The sequence below is a fragment of the Zingiber officinale genome, chromosome 5A (genome assembly GCF_018446385.1).
Source record: "Zingiber officinale cultivar Zhangliang chromosome 5A, Zo_v1.1, whole genome shotgun sequence".
Taxonomy (NCBI): Eukaryota; Viridiplantae; Streptophyta; class Magnoliopsida; order Zingiberales; family Zingiberaceae; genus Zingiber; species Zingiber officinale.
In genome coordinates, this window is record NC_055994.1 from 96241269 (window position 1) to 96263057 (window position 21789).

Sequence of the window (21789 nt, forward strand, 5' to 3'; positions counted from 1 at the left end):
TTAAAATTAAAATATCTCTCTTGTAAAAGATCTACAAAAGATTAAAGAAAGAGATTAAATCTCTTTCCTTATTTGTAAATTGGTGAGATATTTTATTTTCTCTTTAAAATTATCCACATGTTGATAAAATTAAAATTATAGAAATTTCCTTTTATCAACCATGAAGAGATTTTTAAAGAGAAATTTTATTTTTAAAATTTCCGGAAACAAATTAGGAAGTTTTAATTTGTTGATTAAAACTTGTCTAATTTATTTCCTCTTGATGTGGCCGGCCATTAGAGATTAATTGGGGAAATATTATTTTATTTTTCTCAATTAAATCATGTTAAGGGAATTAAGGAAATTTTATTGTAATTAAATTTCCTAATTTGCCTAGGCCAAGGAATATAAAAGAAGGGGTGAGGGTGCCTTCACAAGATACTGTAGGATCGAAAAGAATTTAGATATCTCCACAATAGCATGATATTGTCCACTTTGGGCCTAGACCCTCATGACTTTGCTCTTGAGCTCTCCCCAAAAGGCCTCATACCAATGGAGATATCTTTCTCTTATAAACCCATGATCTTTTCCATGTGTTTTCAATATGGGACTATGTTTGCAACCTTGCAACCCCAACAATCCCCCCCTCAAACAAAGGACCATGGGCTTCCCACGTCCGATCCTTGACCCACCAGGTCTTCCTGCCCCTCGGTCTACCCGACCTACTAGGACTTCTTGCCCCTCGGTCTACCCGACCTACTAGGACTTCCTGCCCCTCGGTCCACCCGACCTATTAGGACTTCCTGCCTGGTGTCTGGTCCTCTTGATCCGAACATAGGAGCCCCCACTTTCTTTGTTCAAGGTCAATATTGTACTCACATGGTTCAATCAGACCATAGCTCTTGTGCACAATTGGCGGTTAAACCTTCTGGCAGTCCGGGCTCTGATACCAATTGAAGGATCGAAAAGAATTTAGATATCTCCACAATAGCATGATATTGTCCACTTTGGGCCTAGACCCTCATGGCTTTGCTCTTGAGCTCTCCCCAAAAGGCCTCATACCAATGGAGATATCTTTCTCTTATAAACCCATGATCTTTTCCATGTGTTTTCAATATGGGACTATGTTTGCAACCTTGCAACCCCAACATATACAACCTCTATTATTTTCTCTCCCTCTTTTGGTTCCTTGGTGTGGCCGGCCATCCTTTCCCTCTCTTCTTCTTGTGGTGGCTGAACCCTTCTCTTTACTTGGAGCTCTTGTGGTGGTCGTATACTACTTGGAGAAGAAGAAGAAGAAGGAGAGGAAGCGAGCATCTCTTGGAGCTTGGTTAGTGTTTTGATTTTCTTCCTTGGTGAAGCTTTTTCTTTTGTGGCCGAACCTAGCTAGGAGGAGAAGAATGTGGTTGGTGGTTTCTCATCTTGGAAGATCGTTGCCCACACAACGTCCGAGGTTAGAAGAGGAATACGGTAGAAGATCAAGAGGTTTTTCTTAAAGGTATAACTAGTAAATTTTCTTTCCGCATCATACTAGTTATTTTTGGAAATAATACTAAATACAAGAGGCATATGATTCTAGAGTTTCGAATTTGTTTTCGATATAGTGTTCTTTTGTTTTTCTTTTCCTTGTGATTTGATTGTTCTTTTCGGTTAACCTAAAGTTATTTTAGGAAATTAAATATTAGCTTTCTATAAAAGGTTTTGTCTAGTCGGTGGTGGTTGCTCCCATATCCAAGAAGGCCATGTGCCTCGCCACGTCAGTACTGGGAACCGATTATGGAAATTAATATTTAATGGAATTAATAACTTAAGGTGACTTGGGTCGAACGTGTTAAGTTCCGCAGGAGATCCAAGTCAAAACCTAAAAGAACAAATAGATTAAGTTTTGGATCAAACGTGTTAAGTTCCGCAGGCGATCCAAAATTTAATTTAAAAGAACACATGGTAGCTAGGAAAAGGTTCAGACCTTTGTACAAAATTTTTGTACAGTGGAACCTCTAGGCTTTCCGAGTAGCAACCAACAATTGGTATCAGAGCTAGGGTTTTGCCTCTGTGTATTTGGTATTAGTTTAATTATGCACATGTCATACATAATTTAGGCAGGATAATAGTAGGATGTGCTAACTTTGTGGATGCAAGATCCAACTATTATGGCTTATAGTTTTATGTGTGATTGGACCCTTGGACATGTCAAGGGCATTTATATGTGTGCATGATTGTATTATAAAATACAGAGCTGTATTTAGTTTTATTAGGATTTTATTTTGATCTAGATACATGTACATTCCTTTTATGGAATATAGGATCAAAATTGTAAAATTATATTTATGTCGCGGATCGAATCTTGCAAAGCGTGGAACCTTCTAAGGACCAGAGGCGCAACAAGGAGCAAGATGGATGACAATACTACCTGTGGCGGTGGCCAAATATGGCAGCAGCTTGGGATGACAACACACGGAGGACAACTAGAGATAAAAGCCATAATAGTTGAAAATTAGATTTTCTATTTATTGCTTTTATATTGTGTTGTGTGTGCATGTTAGTTTACAAGTTTAGTAGGCTAGCATAGTTAAAATTCCTCATTAATAAATAACTAAGTGGGAGAGGGATTTTTAAGTAAATCCCATGGTCTCCATTACTGGTTTGTAAGTGATGCAAACAAGCTTGCGCGTTGGCTCTGAGTGCCTTCCTCCATAACGGATGAGCTTGTTTGCGGATCACTAGAACATACTTCCATTTTTGGATGACTATAGGAAGTTAATTAAGAGCGTGTGATCTTCCCCAACGGAAGGGGCATAATCTTATTAATAGACTTAGTGTCAAGTAATGGTATACACTTAGACACATCTAATAGTATCCTCCCATCGGAGTCACTGTTATTATTTGTGTGACCAAATGAAACCAACTATTAATTTGTCATAAAACTAGGTTGACAAGATAATAAAATTAAAGGGTTAAAACCCCTCTTACAAATGATTGATTTTGTATACGTCCACACTAACGTGGCATACAAAATTAACGGTGTTTGAGATAATTTTATTTGTCATAAAGTTACGTTGACAAGATAGTTAATGGGTAAGACCCTCCTCTTACAAATGTTGATTTTGTATACATCCACACTAACGTGGCATGCAAAATTTACGGTGTTTTGAGGTGTTGGTAAATTTAAATAGTATTGTTAGAGGAATCAATATTATTTTAAATTTAGAAGTCTTGACCAAATATTTGATTAAAGATAGACCAACTATTAATTTTATTCTTCATAAAGTAAGGTTGACGAGATAATAAAATTAAAATTTCCTCTTTGAATTTGTATACGTCCACACTAACGTGGCATACAAAATTCATGGGGATTTTTAAGGAGTTGGTCTTAACCAAATATTTTTGTGATTCTTAGGATGATGGTCAATCCCTAGCTGATATACTTTAGGATAGACTTATTGGTCCCAATTATAATTGATTGGAAATAGGACTTGGACATTAAGGTAGACTGTCTTCTTAGAACTAAGAACAATTTAGGTGTATTTAATTCATTAGTTGAAACATGTCTAGTGGTGTTATCTACCAGAACCTGGAGTGTAGATACAAGATGCCATTAATCATGTCTGCAATTCATTGCAGGGTTCCAGGAAACCCGACAACTAAATGAAAGGTAAATCACCGTCCACATGGGCACTACTGTAAAAGTGGTAGCTGTTGCAGTGGGAGATGTTTATCTTTTGATAAGAATAAAATATGGATTTTAAGTAATTGTCTTTACGTACCAAGTTTAGAAAGAACCTGATTTCAGTTTCTAAACTATTATAGATATTGTGTCTATTTTGATAACAAAGTTGTTATCAAGAAAAATAGGAAAGTTATCTATTCGTATGATGGTTGACAATTTATAATCCAAAAACTCCCACAATGCAACAAATGGAAATTAGTAACACATTTTCTAATTTTAAGAGAAAGCAACCTTCGGAAATGAATCAATTATATCTTTGGCATCTAAAGCTAGGTTATACTTGAGTAGGATTCATTGGTAGCTGATGAACTTTTGGGTTCATTGGTAGTGGAAATCTTTCCAACCTGCGAGTCTTACTTGGAAGAAAAATAACCAAGAAGTTTTTAAGTCCAAGGGGTATGGAGTCAAAGATATGTTGAAATCGGTTCATTCTGATTTGTGTGATCCTATGACTATCCAGACAAGAGGTAGTATTGAATATTTTGTCTAATTTATAGACAACTATTCAAGATACAAATAAATTTACTTAATGTACCGCAAGACTAAGTACTTTGATTAGTTCAAAGAGTACAAGGTTGATGCGGAGGAATAAAGTAAAAAGTCACTATGGAAGATCGTAGTGGCAAGTACCTCTTGAGAGATTTTAGGAGTCACTTATCAGAAGTTGGATTTCAATCCCAACTAACTGCATCTGGTACACCCCAATAGAATGGTGTAGTAGAAAGAAGGTAAAGGACTCTTATGGAATAATTAGATAGATGATGAATTATTCAGAAAATTACCAAATTTGTTTTAATGATAAACTCTAAAAAACGAAAGTGAACATAGTGCCTTCCAAGTCATAACTCTCTACTCATATAGAATTGCTGAATAGGCATAAACCTATTTTGAAGCATATTCGGATTCGGGAATCCAGCACATATGTTAAAGAGAGATAATGATAAGTTGGATAGGAGTTCACTTGTTTGTAAGTTATCCTAGATAAACAAAAGTAGGTTTATAGTCTTAAAAATCAAAAGGTCATTGATAGCATCAATGACTGATTTTTAGAAAAGGACTATATAATGAACCACGTGCTCATAAGAAAATTTGTTCTTAAGGAAATAATAAAAGACATGTCTAATCTAGTACCAACTGTATAAGATGAGATACCACAAGAAAACTGCATCACGTATCACAAATGATACACAATTGCAGATAGTGTCTCGTCGTAGTGGGAGGGTTGTTAGGCAACCTTAAAAGATTCATGTTTTGGGAGAGTTTATGGACTCGATCCCTGGAGGACATGAACCTGATCTCCGGACATATGACGAAGCACTCCAAGATAAAGATGCAGCATCTTGGCAAAGAGTAATGAATAAAAGAATTAGAATATATGTATTCTAATAAAATCTGGAAGCTTATAGAACCACCAAATGGTATAAAAGCCTTTGGGTGTAAAAAGGTCTATATTAGGAAAAGAGGGATAGACAGGAAGGTAGAAACTCTCAAAGCAAGGCTAGATGAAAAAGGAAACTTTTTCACTGGTAGTCATGCTTAAGTCTATCCGGATTCTTTTATCTATTTGGCAAGTGGATGTCAAGACAGCATTCCTTAATGGAAGTCTTGAAGAAAACATCCATATAAAGCAACCAGAAGGGTTCATTGCAAAGGGCTAAGAGCATCTTGTGTGTAAGCTTAATCAGTCTATGGACTGAGGCAAAGCTTCAATGTCTTGGAACATCCGGTTTATCAAAGTAATCCAGATCTATGGATTTAGTAACCGGATAAGTCTTGTGTATACAAAAGTTGTGATGGAAACGTGGTGATATTTCTTGTACTATACTTAGATAACATTTTTGGTAGTTGGAAACAATATCAAAATGTTGTCAGAAGTAAGGGTATGGTTGTCCAAACAATTCGATATAAAGGACTTGGGAGAATGTATATATTCTGGAGAAACCAAACAAAAAGGTGTGCTAGCACCTTTGAATGGTTCGGCCAAGGTGGAGGAGAGGGAGAGAAGAGAGAGCTTGAGGAAGAAGATGAGAGTTACAAAATCAAAATGAAACTCACACACAACCATTAAGTGGCCGACCACTTCAAAGCCTTTTAAACCTCCATGGGATACCAAGAGTCACAACTCTTGGTCTCCCTCATGAGGTGGCACACACATGTGCTAGCCTTGATGATATGGCACATCATTATTAGCCCACTTAATGCCAACACACAATTGAGGTGGCAAATGGTCAAGTCAAACTTGACCCTTCATCTTCCTCTCAAGTCAAGTCAAACTTGACCACTTCTCTCCCATGGTTGATCAAATCTAACCATTGGTTCAAGTCAATTTTAATTTAATTAATCTCTATTCATTGAATTAAATTGACTCAATGAGTTTAAGTTCAAATTAGACTCATCTGACACATGAACCAAATTGAGTCCTAATCAATTAGCCTAATTTAGATTACTCTTAATCCAATTTGGTTTATCACATGGACCTAATCCTTTAGGTTCATCAAATGAACCTAATCTCCATCTAATTGCCCTTTGTGTGTGACCCTATAGGTTCTTATAACATTGGCAATGCTCCTAAACCCATTTAGAAGCGTAAGTAATGAGCGATATCTAGCAACACATCATTACTACCCAAGTTATAAGAATGTTGTGATCAAATATCACCTTGTGACTACTAATTGTGACTCTTCACAATATATGACAAGTGTCCTTCTATCCTTGACATCTAGATTGATCAATGTGAGACATAGACCATGTCATCCTCTAATCAATCAAAATCTTGAATATCAAGTAGACTCACTTAATCAAATGAGCTCAACATCTCATATTGACTCATTTGAGCATGACCATGCACTTAATGGTCTCACTCTATCAAGAATATCGATGTCTCTCCCGTCATATAGGAGGGATAGATCACATCTACATCACTCATATCCCTCCGCATAATTTGTTACATACCCAGTAATCGCCTTTATAGTCCACCCAGTTACGGATGACGTTTGACGAAGCCAAAGTATGTAACTCCTTATGTAGGGAATCATGGTGACTTCAGGTCCAAGGACTAATAGTCATACTAATAGCCACATGAAAAAGTATATGACACTCATATAACCATCCATGATACTTTCTCATGGCGGGTCATTCAGTATACATTCTCCAATGCATACCCATGTGTCAACTTGATATCTCCATATCCATGACTTGTGAGATCAAGTCATCGAGTTAACCTACATGCTAGTCTCATCGCATTAACATTGTCCCTGAATACTAATACTTGACTAGGAATGATTAAGAGTAGTGTTCCCTATATCATCTCACTATCAATTCAACTAACCGATTGATATAAGTAAGAACGTTCTACTCAAGGGCGCTATTATACTTAGTTATTTGGCACCAATACAAGTAAGCATAATAACCATAAACAAATGCCTTTATATATATAAGAATATGATACAACGAGTCCATACAACAATCATTAAATGATTGGCTCTAGGACTCTAACTAACAGATTTTATGTCCCTCGAACGCCGTGCACGTTCTTCTCGCCCACCGGAGTACTCTTCCGTAGCTCTCTCGTCCTTCGGACACACCGATCCCGTCGGCTCCCTTCCCGTGCCATCCTTCTCGCTAGATGCATCTTCTGCTCGACTTCCTGCGCTCCTAAGTTTCTGCACACTTAGACACAGGGATCAGACAAACAGGACCTAACCTAAACTTGGTTGATTACATCAAAACTACCACGGGATCCAACATGCTCGACACTGTTCCTCTGATGGAGTTTGGAACAATGCGTGATAAAAGGGGATCAACGCATTGGGTGCCTCCCCGTATGTGCAGTCGGCTTCATGTTCTGTGCATGAACAGATATGTGATCCACTCGGTCTCCGCATCAGCCTGATGACCCGCTGTTGAGGTCGCGGGTTCTTGTACCTAGCGGTCGGCCAACCCTTGTTGTTGTTGTTGCTCAACAATTTTTGCTGCTCGGGCTTGTATTAGCATATCCAGCTCTTCCTTTGTTAAAGTCACCGTGGTGAGTCATTCAACATCCTTCATCTTCACGTCTCGGATATAGGTTACATTCCCACAGACGGTGCCAATATGATCCTGTCTGAAAATCATGGAGACGGCTAGCTAGGGATGAGGCCTCTGTGTTGACTAAATGTAGACTCTGCTCCGCTCTGCAACATAAGAAACGTCAGTGCTGAGCTAGGGAAGGGATCCCTGGCGTTTGTCCTCTAACGCTCAAGTCAGTCACCGGAAAGTTGGAAAGAAATGGAGCAACAGTAAACACAGGAGTGAATAGTGAATAACGCGTACCTCCGTTAGTGTTTGGATCCCTCGTTATATAGCGCCATGGTGGGTGACGTGCATGCTTCCCAAGGCATGGGCACGCTTCCCCAATCATCCTATGAAAGGACATGTCAGACAAGTGTCTATGACATTATACCTTAATAAGACATGCAAATATCTGATGAGATAGTGGAACCTTCCGTCGTACGATCCGCCTGTTGACCATGCTTTATGTCGGCGATACTATCTCCCAAAAGGATCTTTAAGGGATACACTGATGATCCCGCTGCTTAGCCAAGCAGGATAGTCGCTCGGTTGGGGACTCCTCCGCTCGATCGGCCTCGGTTGCTCTTCCTTGCGGTAATTGGGTACAATGGCTTGTCTCCTTCTGACCGGACAAGCCAACTGGTCTGCTTAACATTCTGTCGATCCGCACTGAGCGCCTGACGATCTTGCTATAGTGCTCCCACCAGCCGAGTGTTCTACTTGGATAAGCCGTTTGTCGGTCGATTGCATCACGCCCGATCGGTCGATTGCCTCACCGGGCAAAACTTTATGCCCGGTGATTTCTATTCACCTCTCAAAATCCCCCACAATGGGGGATATTTGAGAGGGGGGATATTTGGAGAAATATCTCCTCCAAATATCCCCATTGGAGATGTCCTTAAACATAGGTTATTAAATTGATTTAATTTTAAAGTTTTAAAAATCAATTAAGTTAAATAGATTAATTTTTTTTAAAATAATAATAAAATTAAATTTTTTATATTAGACCAAATAATTTTTTTATTAAACTTTTTAAATATTTTAAAATTTTATTAATTCAATTTTCAATATAATTTGATTTGTTTAATTTTGATAACAAAATTTGATTAGTACAATTGGTTTAAAAATAATTTAGTTTATTTGATTCACTTAGATTCTAATTGAATGCTTAACTTATACACATGAAGTGTTGTAGCTCTCCTAACAACTTCTCCTTAGTCCTTCCTATCTTTGTATATGCAAGTAGAAAAGAGAAAAGGAAACTAAAAATATGATAAATCAAGATTTTTTAATTACTTTAATCCTATGTCAATTAAAAAAGGTTAAAAAAATACCAGAGTATCAAACTACTTGTCTCTTTGTAATTGAATCTCCTATTTTTTTTTATTTAATACTCTAAATTTCACGTGAGATTCCAACTAAAACATCTTGAACAAGAGCCCATTAACAAATGTAGCATGACCAAAAGTAAATAGACACCAACATTATTCAAGGGGGTTAGCGAGACCCATCCGGGAGACAATGGAGTCATCCAACTTGAAAGTCCTCTTTTGAGGTCGCATTACCTACGCATGAAGAAATAATGTCAGATCTCACGGTTGAAGACAGCCTCCATAATTTTTTATTGAAGTATGCTTAAGATTCTTGTTAATAAATTTTATTTTTTTTCATACACAAAGTGAATCTTTTCATTCTCTCAATATGTATTTCTTAGCTATGGTTTAATTCATATAGATCAATTTTCTTGCTGAATTTTAATAAAATTGCTAATGGTGCCAATTTTGACTATAATCATTTACGTTGTAATAATTTTGATATTACGATAATATTAGGGCAATGTCAAAAAGTGGTAGAATAATTTTGATTAACATCTGAGTAATTTTAATTAATGTCATAGTAATTTTATTTATTAGAGCAACTTTGACTATGATAATATATTATAATACAATGAAAAATATTTTTGAGATCGAAAATTAAGATGAGAGGTTATTTTAATATTTTTTTAATATAAAGATATTAAAATTAAAAGATATTTTTTGGCTAAAAATTATTATTGATTTATTAGATTGATTACAATTGATTGTTCTTTAATTACAAGATTTTAATAAATTATGAATTTAGGTAAAAAATTTTAAATGATTTGTTAAGAAAATTTGTATGATTAAAGTAAATTTTAAGTTTATATGGTATTTATATCATCATCCGTATTTAACAAAATATTTTTCTTCTTCTTCTAAAATTATGAATTGTAATGATAAAGTTTTATTATTTCAAAATACTAATTCAATTGCCAGAGACTTTTTCACTGCAATAACTGCCCCCCTCGATCATTATATAAAGCTACGCCCCGCCTGCCATTGTGGTTCAATCGACTCTTTAATCTTCTTCGTCGGTTGGTTCGAATCCTCTCACTCCCTCGTTTCCTCCGTTCGCCGATTGCCATGGACAAGAAGAAGATCACCCTGTTGAGCTCCGACGGCGAGGCGTTTGAGTTGGACGCTGCGGTGGCCATGGTGTCCAAGACCATCGAGCACATGGTCGAGTTCGACTGTGCAGAGGACTCGATCCCCCTCCCCAACGTCACCTCCAGGATCCTTGTCAAGGTCATTGAGTACTGCCAGAAGCACGTTCTCGATGATCCTGCCAAGTCTTCCGACGACAAGGCAGAACTCAAGTCTTGGGATGACAAATTCGTTAAAGTCGACCAATCCACCCTATTCGAACTTATGTTGGTAAGATTCGATATTTTTCGTATCCTTTTTCCCCTTTCGAATTTATTCGTTCCCTAATTATCTTATTATTCGGTTAAGAATTTGTTGTTGGCTAACTTTTTTTCTCATTGTTTTTGTTTGATAATTCTGGAAAACAATTTAACTCTTTGGAGTTGGTTTACTGTCGTCAAAAGTTAAGGTTGTTCAATTTAGTGTTGGAAGTAGTGGAATTTTTGGATTATTGTGAAATTATATATGACGGATTTGAGAAAGGGGGAGACAGAGGAGAAGGGGCCATTGAAGGCTCATTAATTTAAAAAATAATTAATGGTGTTGTTTTACGAGCGTGAAAGTTGTTATCAACAGACAACAGATGCATGAAATTATTTTTATTATTAGTTCATCCAACGCTCTTATTGTAATTTTGTTTCTTATGATTTCTAAAGATTTATTTTGTATTGATAGCATATTCTGGTGTATTCAGGCTGCAAATTACATGGACATTAAGGGGCTGCTGGATTTGTTATGCCAAAGTGTAGCTGATATGATTATAGGAAAGACTCCTGAAGAGATTCGTAAGATGTTCAACATCAAGAACGACTTCACCCCTGAAGAAGAGGAAAAAGTTCGTAGGGAAAATCAATGGGCCTTCGAATAACTCTTGGACTTCGACACATCTGCTCTATCTTTTAAACTCTCTAATTAATGATTGCATTAGTTGGTAAAAAAAAAAACTTCGTATTAGTTTGATGAAACTTATTTATATTCGTCTAATAGTAAAATATATTATTGGGAGTTCATATTTCATGGTGATTTTCATTTTTCAAGTACCAATGTAAGTTATGAATTTTATTTTATTTTATTGTTTGTAATGCTTACTTATCAAATATAAACTCATTAACATTAATCATTCTTAATTTAATTTACTTCTATTTTCTTTTATATATATATATATATATATATATATATATATATATATATATATATATATATATAGAGTGATGAAATGCTGTAGCAGTGTGTGACTGTGCACGTACAACATATGAGACTTTTCTAATTATTTTATTTTTTAAAATTTGAATTAAAAGAATCAATATTTCTATATATAAATCTCTATTATATAAATATATTCCCTAAACATATTATAATACTCCATAAATATTTAAATTTATTTCATTTTTAATTTTTCTTTTTGCTAAATACTATAATCCAGTTGGGATGCCTGAACCCTAGAGATAATTTTTTTTTTTAAAAAAAATAACTTAAAAATTATAATCCAATTGGGAAACATGAACACTAAAATAAAATTTTAAAAAAATATTTTAATTAATTTTTTAATTCAAAATTTTATAAAATAATAATAATAATAATAATAAATAAATAATAACATACGATATCTATTATTTTGATTTTGAATTTTAGTAAATCAATATTTCTTTATATATAAATCCCTAATCCATTAATATATCTCCTAAACATATTACAATACTCCATAAATATTTAAATTTATTTCATTTTTAATTTTCCTTTTTACTAAATACTATAATTCAATTGGAAAATCTGAACCTTACAAATAATATCTTTAAAAAAAATAGCTTACAAATTATAATTGGGAAGTATGAACCCTAGAAATAAAATATTTAAAAAATATTTTAATTATTTTTTTAATTCAAAATTTAAAAAATAATTAAAAAGAAAAAAAAACGATGATATCCTGTGCGATGCGCACAGTGCACGACTGTACGCGTCGCACAGGATATCATTATTATATATATAGGGGTGTCTGGAATTAATCCAGACGCTTTTTGGTGACATGGTCCAGACATCTGAAATGAATCCAATCACCTGGATATATATATTTTGCACCTGGATATATATATTTTGGACGTATAGCATGGACGACGCTTAGAGTGTCGTCCACGATAATTTTTATTTATTTATTTTAAACTCTCGGTTGTACTAATAAAATTTTATTTGTAAAATTTAAGAATTATTTTATAGTATTAAATAAATATTTCTTATATATATATAATTGACATACTAACTGCATATATAATTTTAATGTGATAAGGTATGCAAGATAACCAACTAGCTACACTACAACAAAATCGTTCATAGACATCAGTGGAACAACATCGGTTTTAGGCTAAAACCGAAGTCTTTGAGTATTTTACACCGGTTTTTCTAAAAACCGGTGTCTATGAGCGCAGATTTTAGCTCATAGACATCGGTTTTTTAGGCGATGTCTATGAGCGCCCTTTTTTTGGTTAATAGACACCGATTTTAACATCGGTTTTTAAAATCCGATGTTAATAAACCCCTTCTTAAATAATTTAATTTTTTCACCGGCCAAAATTTAAAGACTTCACAAAATTCCCTCCAAACCTAAACCAACATCGTGCCCCTTCTCTCAACATAAACCTAAACCTAAACTTAAACCTCAGCCTCATCTCCCTCTTCCCCTTCCGCCGTCTCGCCCTCGGAGATCTCGCCGTCGCCGTCCCCTTCGTCTGCAAGTCCTGGTACCGCGCCTCCCTCGACCCTAGCTGCTGGCGCCGCCTCAACTTCCGCTCCCTCGATTTCTCGCCGTCGCCGTCCCCTTTGAACAGTGGGTTCATTTCCTCGTCACATCTCCCTGCCCGATTCCGCCGACCCTTCTCTTCTTTCCATTTTTCTCGAGTCGACAGAGCCACTCGTCGCGCAATTTCGCTGCCTAGCTGAGCTTCGCAGGCGGCGCCACCGCTGACGGGGCACAACGCGAGGACGAGTGGAGGCGAGACGAAGAAGAAAGAGGCAAGTGTATCTACCTGTGATAACTCGAAATCCATGAGGTATAGTGGGGTGGAAAACCCATAGAAAGTGAGGATTTGGTATGGATTTCGACTGGTTTTCTTCTGGTAAAGGCTTTGATTGTTCTTCCTGGAGATGTTTTGATTTACTTCTTTTGTAGACGCTTTCGATATGTTTTCCTCTTCTGTGGATGTGTTTGATTGGTTTTTCTTTGTATACGATTCGGGTTGGATTCTTCTCGGTGGGATGTGTTCTTGTTGGAGGTTTCGGTTGAAGGTTACTGTTTGGTTTGCGTATGTTACCCAAAATTGTTTGACAGTGATTTCTGATGTGTTCACAGTAGGTTTTCCTAGAGATTTTGGCTGGTGTTCGATGATTTGAGGTTGAGTTGTGTTGTGTTTTCCATGATGAACAAGTTGTAAAGAGTTGCACGTTACCTGTTTGTTAGAATGGGTCACAGAGAGGTCAGAAGTGATTCGAGCTTTCCTTGAAGTTTTGGTTCCTAATTGGAGGGTTTCAGAATGATTTAGAGTCGAATTTGTGTCTTCGTGAGAAGTTGATTTGAAATCTTTGGGTAATTTTCACTCAATGAATTTTCCCCTGCAGCATCGTTTACGAATTTCTTTTGATTTGGTTTCTGGTTTAGCTCACTTAGAATGTGATAGCAGATCAGGAAAATTAATGATGCATTGTCAGGACTGGTGGGTGGAAGACATTTCTGTGCTAAAAATTGATCTTTATCAACGAGTTATCGCTGCAATGAGGAGAGCTGGTGACTACGTATATTCTTGATGTTTATTTGTTCCCATTCTATAACCTCTGCTGGTTCTTAGGCAGTATTTTGTTACTTTCTCCTATAAACATGATGTCTTGAGTTTGTGAGTCAGTGATTATATGCAGCCTTAGCATTTCTTTATCTATGATCATATTTTTTTCTCAGGTTTTTTGATAAGTCTGTGCATATGTTTGATCAACGTAACCTAACTTCTGGTGGTGTTGGTGCACCAGTACACAAACTTGATGGTCACAAGGTTGCTGTTCTCTATGTTCAGGCATGCTATATTACTATATTCTTAGCATTGGAATACTTCTGTTAAGTGCTGCTATAACTTACTGTCCTTTTAACTTTATTCCAGTGGTTTCTTGACAAAGCATCAATTTTTAGAAGAGCTGCTGAGGATGGCTTCCTCAATATATGGGATTATGAAGGTATTTGTTTATCTATAATGAAGGTTATGGAAAGTCATTTTCCCATATATTTTTTTGAAGCGAGTCTTTAAAGACAATAGAGGACCACACTCGTCTTCTGTCCATGTGATGATGCCATTCATGCCCAACACTAAAGGCATTTTTTTTTTGTGAAATAAGCATCACTGCAATATTCCATCGCCTCTATTGTCGGGGTTGTTAATTTTAATATAATTAACCTTTATCATGTTAATCGTGATGTGTTTGTCTTAATTATTTGGGCTTAACTATATGGATCTTATCTTAATGAGTGTAGATCTAATGCTTGATCATTAGATCTAATGAGGTATCTGCAGATCTAATGCTTGATCATTTGTCTGTGAGTTCAAGATGACTTTTTTTTTATGCCGATCAGCAATCTATAGCAATAGCACATAGTTGTATGCAGATCTAATGCTTAGATCATTCCTCTATGAGTTCAAGATTACTTTTTATTAACACCGATCAGAAATAAATCTACATATTTCCCAGAAAATAGAGAGGTTTCATCTTTCTAAGTGATATGAACTTGTTATCTCTGATAGTTTTTGTGATCATAACATAGATCAAGGAAGAAATCTTCAAGAAATGAGTTTTTTTTTTATTTAATGGATCAGGCAAATAATTGTTTTGATATCTGAAATTGTTTTCTTCTTGTCCAATTGATTTACATAGATTTTTTCTTCTTTTAATAATTGATAGAAGATTGATTTTTCAAACCTTTGATAATGTGATATTCCATAATGAAACTCATAAAAGAGGAGCACAGAGATTATAGTCTTCATTTCCATGTGTTATTTATGTTTCCTAGTATTGTTATGTTCTTTGGAAATCTCCTTGTAAGAGTTTGCAAAAGTGTTCTGTTTGTCCATCCCTGAAGCCTTGTCCCTTTGAAGCCTAATGTCTAGCAATGGGTTCATCAAGGCCTCATATAATCTCACACGTTTTGCAATAACAGTAAATGAGCTGACCCTGGGATTAAAGGTTACAATTTGTGTTCTATTATTATCCATGCATCCTTTGTTTTAAGTTTCAATTTATTTCTTTACTTCTTATCCTCAACCTTGAGCAGGAAAAATTGCCACCGACAGATTCAAGGTTGAGGCCTGATCAGAGGTGCTTGGAGAATGGGGAGTATGAGATGGCAAATGCTGAGAAGTTGAGACTGGAACAGAGACAACGCCAGGTTAGGTTTTGAATATTGTTTTACGATTGGTAATTGGTGCGGAAGTCATTGCTCCTATGTAGCCTTGCTTCCATGTTGCTTTTTATATATTTGGGCAATCGATAGGGACATTTTTTTAAATCTTATGATCATTCATTAAACTGCCTATTATAAACTTTTTCAGTCATCCAAAACTAACTGAAATATGAAGTTTCATGAATCCATTGCACAAGGATATCCCTAGGATCCTAACATGTCCATAAGAAAAATTGAATTAGGGACATCAAAAATAAGAGGTTAACACATATAAATGCATGGTGAATAGTGAGAATTTAGTGTTGTAAATTTGTTCAGTGACATTGCTAAAAAAATTGAGTTGTCTTCACAGTTAGATTTCTAAATGTCTAATTTATTGTTTGCTGTTTTTTGTAAATGCTATTCCCTGAGTATTTCCTTTGATGTTTTGGTCACCATGTGTTGCAGGCGAGAAAGATGCAGGAAAGTGGTTGGAAACCGCAGTGGTTTGTGAAAGATAAAGGGAGCGAGACATACCGGTACATAGGAGGATACTGGGAGGCCAGAGAAGACAGCAGATTCAGTTGGCTTACGAGGAATTGTACAACGAGAGTCTCACCAAAAAGCTCGAATCAGAACTGAAAGGAAACTTTGAGGTGGTTATTTTTCTCAACCTTTATTGTCCAATGAATGTTTTTATCTGTAGGGGCAACATCATTTGCAGAAGCTAATATTAATTATTTGAAAAATTTATAAATGTGAAGAGATCGACATGAACTTAGATATGACTTGAACCAATACTATGAATGTAAGTACATAATTAATGGTAGATTGATAGGACTTGTGGCTTGTTATGCGTGATATGCTTATGTACACTATCACATTGTAGCGGTGTATCTGATTATGTTTGATTCTTCAGAAAGCTGTATACCGCTGGAAACATCCACACTTCCAATCAAAACTTGACACTCTTAATTTGATAGCATGTAAACGTTTATTACAAATTGGGACGAATTTAGCTCTGACATAGCATGTACAGTAGCTTAGGGATGACCTTAAGCAATTCACACAACATAAAACACATGAATTAAACAACCCATATTAATTGACCTACATCCCATTAAAGAAAATTTATATGTTGACTTAAGCAATCCTTATGCAACCATTAATGAGTGTAGCATTCTCTCATTTCATAAGCTTATATGGTTGCTTTATTTGCCTAAAATAAGTTACAAACCGGATGCTATGCTTTTGTTACAAATCAGATACTAGTTGGAGACTAAATGATTGCCTAAGAAGAAAGGAATTAGAGATTAGGAGCTGCAGTGAGTAGAGTGGCTGGATAAGCTATCGTAAATGGTAACCTTAGGATTAAAGTATTGATTACATTTTTAACCTGCTCAACTTCCTCTAAATATCTAACACATTGATACTCGAATTTAACCTAACCTATTAAGATAAATGGGTAATCAAACTTAAAGGGTACCCATTACCATATTTAGCTATACCAATGAATTTTAAGTTCAACTAGAAGTAAGAGTGAGTGTCAATATGCCTGTGGGTACCTCAAGAATAGGGAACTCTTTGTTTTTATGATTTAACCCCTCTTCATTATTTTACTCACCTCTTTTATTTTTACCTATATTCATGTTTTTCATTAATCAGATAGAGACCCCTAACTACATTATTTAGGCTACAAGCTCAACCTCTACCACATGGCTATAGGGAGGAAATGATCATGTTGATCCCTAATCTTATCCCTAGCAGATCATTAAACATTAAATGTGTGGGAATTTACTCCTACATGAAGCAAATGAATAAAAAATACAAGTAAAGTTTACCTACCCTGTTATGACTTCAGAAGAATATGCTGAATTTTCCATGTATGCTGGCCTTTAATATAGAGGGCTACAAGAGGATTATATCTTAGGTCAAGACACTCCAAATCCATCATAAACCAAAGGGAAAATAGTTTCTACTTACTAGAGGATTGAATGGACCCAAAAGGAAGCTCTAACTTGCTGTTTTGGGTGCTGAACTAAGGAGGCAGCTGCCTTCTTGCCGCATTCCTTGCTGCTGTGGTTGGTAGCAGAAATCACAGAAAATAGGGGGCTTAGTGCAGGATATTCAGGATACCAAGATGGCATCAGAGGTAGTACAATAAATAGTATATCTCTTCATCAGAGGTAGCTTTGTTCTTCTATGCTTCACTAGATTTGTTGTGTAGTCATATTTCTTTGTTCAACCATTATCATGCCTAGTAAGTTGGTGTATGATGCTGTCGGTTCTTATCAATCTGTACACTTGAATTAGAAGGAGCAAATTATCTATGTTATATTCTAAGCAGCATATACTAAGTGTCATATATGAAAGTTTTAGATTCTATGTTATATTCGTTATCTTGCACAGCAACCTTTAAAAACTCAGTATTCTATTTTATTTGATACATGTACACATTTGTTTTAGTTATTTGACATATGATGAATTTATGTGTTTTTACAGTTTACAAATCTAAAGTACTCCAGAGTTGAAATTGATGAAGTGCGGTTCGAGTGGGCTGAATGCATGCTAGATTACATTTGAAGTGCGGTTCTACCTTGATGTGTTAAAAGAATGTTCTACCTTGATTTTGATATTTATTAGCTAGCTTTTGATGTAAAAAGAATATTTGGGTATTTTATGGATATTGTTGTAAGAAAATTATTTATATAATTTGTGAATATTTGTGTATTTTATGGATATTATTGAATGAAGAATATTTGTACAATTTGTGAATATTTGTGTATTTTTTTTTCTTATTGTCGATTTTAAAATCAAATCTGTGCTGTTAGAAAAAATACATATTACATCGGTTTTCCACCGATGTAAAACCGGTGTTATAAAGTAATATTACATCGGTCATTTACCGCTGCCAAAACTGGTGTTATTAATATACAATATTACATCGGTTTTACACCGTGTATGAAACGGTGTCGTTAAGTGATAGTACACCGGTTAATAACCGATTCGAAAACCGGTGTCGTTAAGTGATACTACACCGGTTTTAACCCGATGTCTAAAATGGCAGACTTTTAACATCGGCTTCATAGACATCGGTCGAAAATCAAATAGACACCGGTGGAAAACCGATGTCTATAAGCGATTTTGTTGTAGTGTAGCTGTGTGTTATTAGATTAACAGCTTATTAATGGAAATATATCTTTTAATCTTAAATAAATTAATTTGATCCTGTTGGACCCCATGGATGTTTTGATGTGATCAACCAAGTTGGTTAGATCCTTCTTTGTGTTTGACCCCTGTGTCTGAGTGTGCAGGAGCTTAGGAGCGCAGGAAGTCGAGCGGAAGATGCAGCTCGCGAGAAGGACGGCACGGGATGGGAGCCGACGGGCTCGGTGCGTCCGAAGGACGAGAGAGCTGCGGAAGAGTACACCGGTGGGCGAGAAGAACGTTCGCGATGTTCGAGGGACGTTAAGCCGGGAGGAAGACTGCTCGAGGAGAAGATCGGAAATTGGGTTCGGGTGAGCCCTATTTCGGTTGGTCGGAATCACCCAAAAGAACGAGACTTCGGAAGACGAAGCAAAGAAGCAAGCAAGCTGGAAAAGCTACCAGCCAGCTTGGAGGCGCCTCCATCAGGCTTGGAGGCGCCTCCATCTTGAGGGCGCCTTCAATGCCTGTTGGAGGCGCCTCGGACCTGGCAGAATTGAACGTTGAGCTTTTGGAAAAAGTTTTATCCACTCTCTCGATGGAGGCGCCTTGGACCCCTATTGGAGGCGCCTCGGACATCCGAGATAGGATTTCCAGAGGCTATATAAAGGCCTCTGGAATTAGGAATTAGATATCAATTGTTCCATCAACTCTGTAATCAATTCCTAGCAATAGTTCTGAGCTGTTAGAGTGTAATAGGCTTCTCCGCCTACAGAGAAGGAGATTTTTCTAGTGCACGTTTTTCATCACCCTGGATTAACAACCTTCTTGGTTGTAACCAGGTTAACTCCCGGTCTTCTCTGTCTTTCTGTTTTATTTTATTGCTTTAGTTATTTTATTATTATTGCTATTGTACTTTTGAGTTGAAAAATCCGAGGAGGATAGTTTTAATTTGTGCAGGCAATTCACCCCCCTCTTGCCGGCCTCCGCTGCACCAACAAGTGGTATCAGAGCTAGACCACCTCAGAAAGACTAACCGTCGACTGAAGCACAACGATCAAGACGATGGCCGGAGCGAGTATTCATCCCCCGAAGTTCGACGGAGACTTCGCGATGTGGAAACGCCGGATGGAGGTATTCTTTAAAACCGACTTCGATATTTTACTAACTATGAAATATGGTTTTGAAGTTCCGAAAGACAAAGAAGAGCATCAGTGGAGCAAGAAGGAGCAGGCCGAGTTTGTCGCCAACGAAAAGGCAGAATTCCACCTGCTGAGCGTGTTGCCACCACAAGAGGTAAGTCGAATCGGAAGCTACGACTCCGCGAAAGACCTCTGGGAAAAATTCCTGGAGCTTCACGAAGGTACCTCGGAAGCTAAGCTAGCAAGGCGTGACATCCTCCGGACCCAGTTAACGAACCTTCGGATGAACAACGATGAGAAGGTAGCGCAATTCCAAGCAAGAATCAAGGAGTTAATAACTCAACTAACCAACCTTGGAGAAGAAGTAACGAACCGGGACTCAATCCGGTACGCGCTCAATGCCTTCCCCAGAACTCCAGAATGGGCGTCCTTAGTAGATGCATATTACATCTCTAAGGATTTCGAGGTAATTACTTTAGAAAATTTGTTTTCTACTTTTGAACTTCACGAATCTCGAGTTGCAGAGCCCAATGGAGTAGAGAAAACTAGTCAGAACATTGCCTTAAAGGCAAAAACAAATGCTTCTGACTCTGATGCAACAATTGACGAAAACGAAGCTACATTAATGGTAAGATGTTTTAATAAGTTTTTTAAATCTAACAAATTTAGATCGCAGTCAAGTAAACGTCATCAAAAGACAAGGATAGTCCGTTGCTACAATTGTAACGAAGAAGGGCACATCAAGGATGACTGCCCAAAGTTAAAGAAAAATGAGAAAGAGAAGGTAAAGACAAAGTACAAGAAACTAGAATCCTCCAAGCACAAGAACCTGAAGGCCACTTGGTCAGACTCGTCATCCTCTGAATCAGACCTCGAAGAATTCTCGGGGTTAGCACTAATGGCAAGCTATCAGCTGGAAGAAGAGTCAACCTCAGAAATGAGCATAGATGAAGGGGGAGGAACATCAGAAGAGGAAAGCTGCAGTGAAGGGGGAGTATCACCAAGTCAGGTAAGTAAGGTGCGCGTCCTATCCCCTACTCAGTCGTTTCAATTTATCAAATCTCTTTCTAAAGATTTGTTTAAATTAGAAAAAGAAAATACTGAATTGAAAATGAAATTAGCAAAAACATATCCACTTGAGATGTACCATAATCTAAAATCAGAAAATGAAAAATTAAAAATTGAAGTTTAAAAATTTAAAAATAATGCATGTTTAAATAAATTTCCAAAATCAAAAATTAGAATTTATGAAAAATTGAATTGGTACATTAGAAACCATCAGGGTCAACTTAGAAGAGTGCCCAAGAAATATGTACCCCCTAAATTTTTGAATAATCTTGTAGGAAGGAACCTCTATTGGGTTTTGAAATCTGTGCTAAATTAATTTGTTTAATTAAGGCTTTCAAGAGAGAAAATTAAACAAAGAATTTCTTTATGAAGCTTTGTCTAAGGAAGTGGTTGTTGCTCCAATAACCAAGAAGGCCTAGTGCCTCGCCACGACCTGGAAGCTGAAATATTGAAATAAAATATTTAATTAACTTTTTGAAAAAGCTTTAAACTAGAATTAAATAATGCTTTGAAAGTTTTTAACATTTTTGAAAAATTCTAAAAATTCAGTTTACTTAGAAGTTTTTTTGAAAATTCTAAGAATTAATTTTGACTTAGAAATTATTTTGAAAAATTCCATTCTGTTTAAAAAATTTTGGAAAATTCATCTTACTCAAAATTATTCTAACTTAAAAATCTGATAAATATTTTTAAATATCATACTCTTACCCCGTTTTGCTGTGATCAAAGGGGGAGAGATTAGTACAAGTCTAGGGGGAGATAATTTTTTCA

The 21789-nt window shown here is 36.3% G+C and overlaps 1 protein-coding gene and 1 long non-coding RNA gene across 3 annotated transcripts; both read left to right on the plus strand.

Annotated features, from left to right (window-relative positions):
• The first annotated feature begins 3523 nt into the window (after positions 1-3523).
• LOC121981114 (SKP1-like protein 1) lies at positions 3524-11125 on the plus strand. 2 transcript variants are annotated; one of them, XM_042533473.1, is made up of 3 exons: positions 3524-3535; positions 10207-10488; positions 10952-11125. In XM_042533473.1, exons 1-3 carry the CDS (start codon positions 3524-3526, stop codon positions 11123-11125), a joined length of 468 nt encoding a protein of 155 aa, XP_042389407.1. The 2 variants fall into 2 exon arrangements, with proteins under 2 accessions (XP_042389407.1, XP_042389406.1); XM_042533472.1 differs by lacking the exon at positions 3524-3535 and having other exon boundaries at positions 10198-10488.
• A 4288-nt stretch (positions 11126-15413) lies between these two features.
• On the plus strand, positions 15414-16244 carry LOC121981115. The gene is made up of 3 exons (XR_006111740.1): positions 15414-15468; positions 15557-15670; positions 16133-16244. It is a non-coding gene; the product is annotated as an uncharacterized LOC121981115 (long non-coding RNA).
• Positions 16245-21789: the final 5545 nt, after the last annotated feature.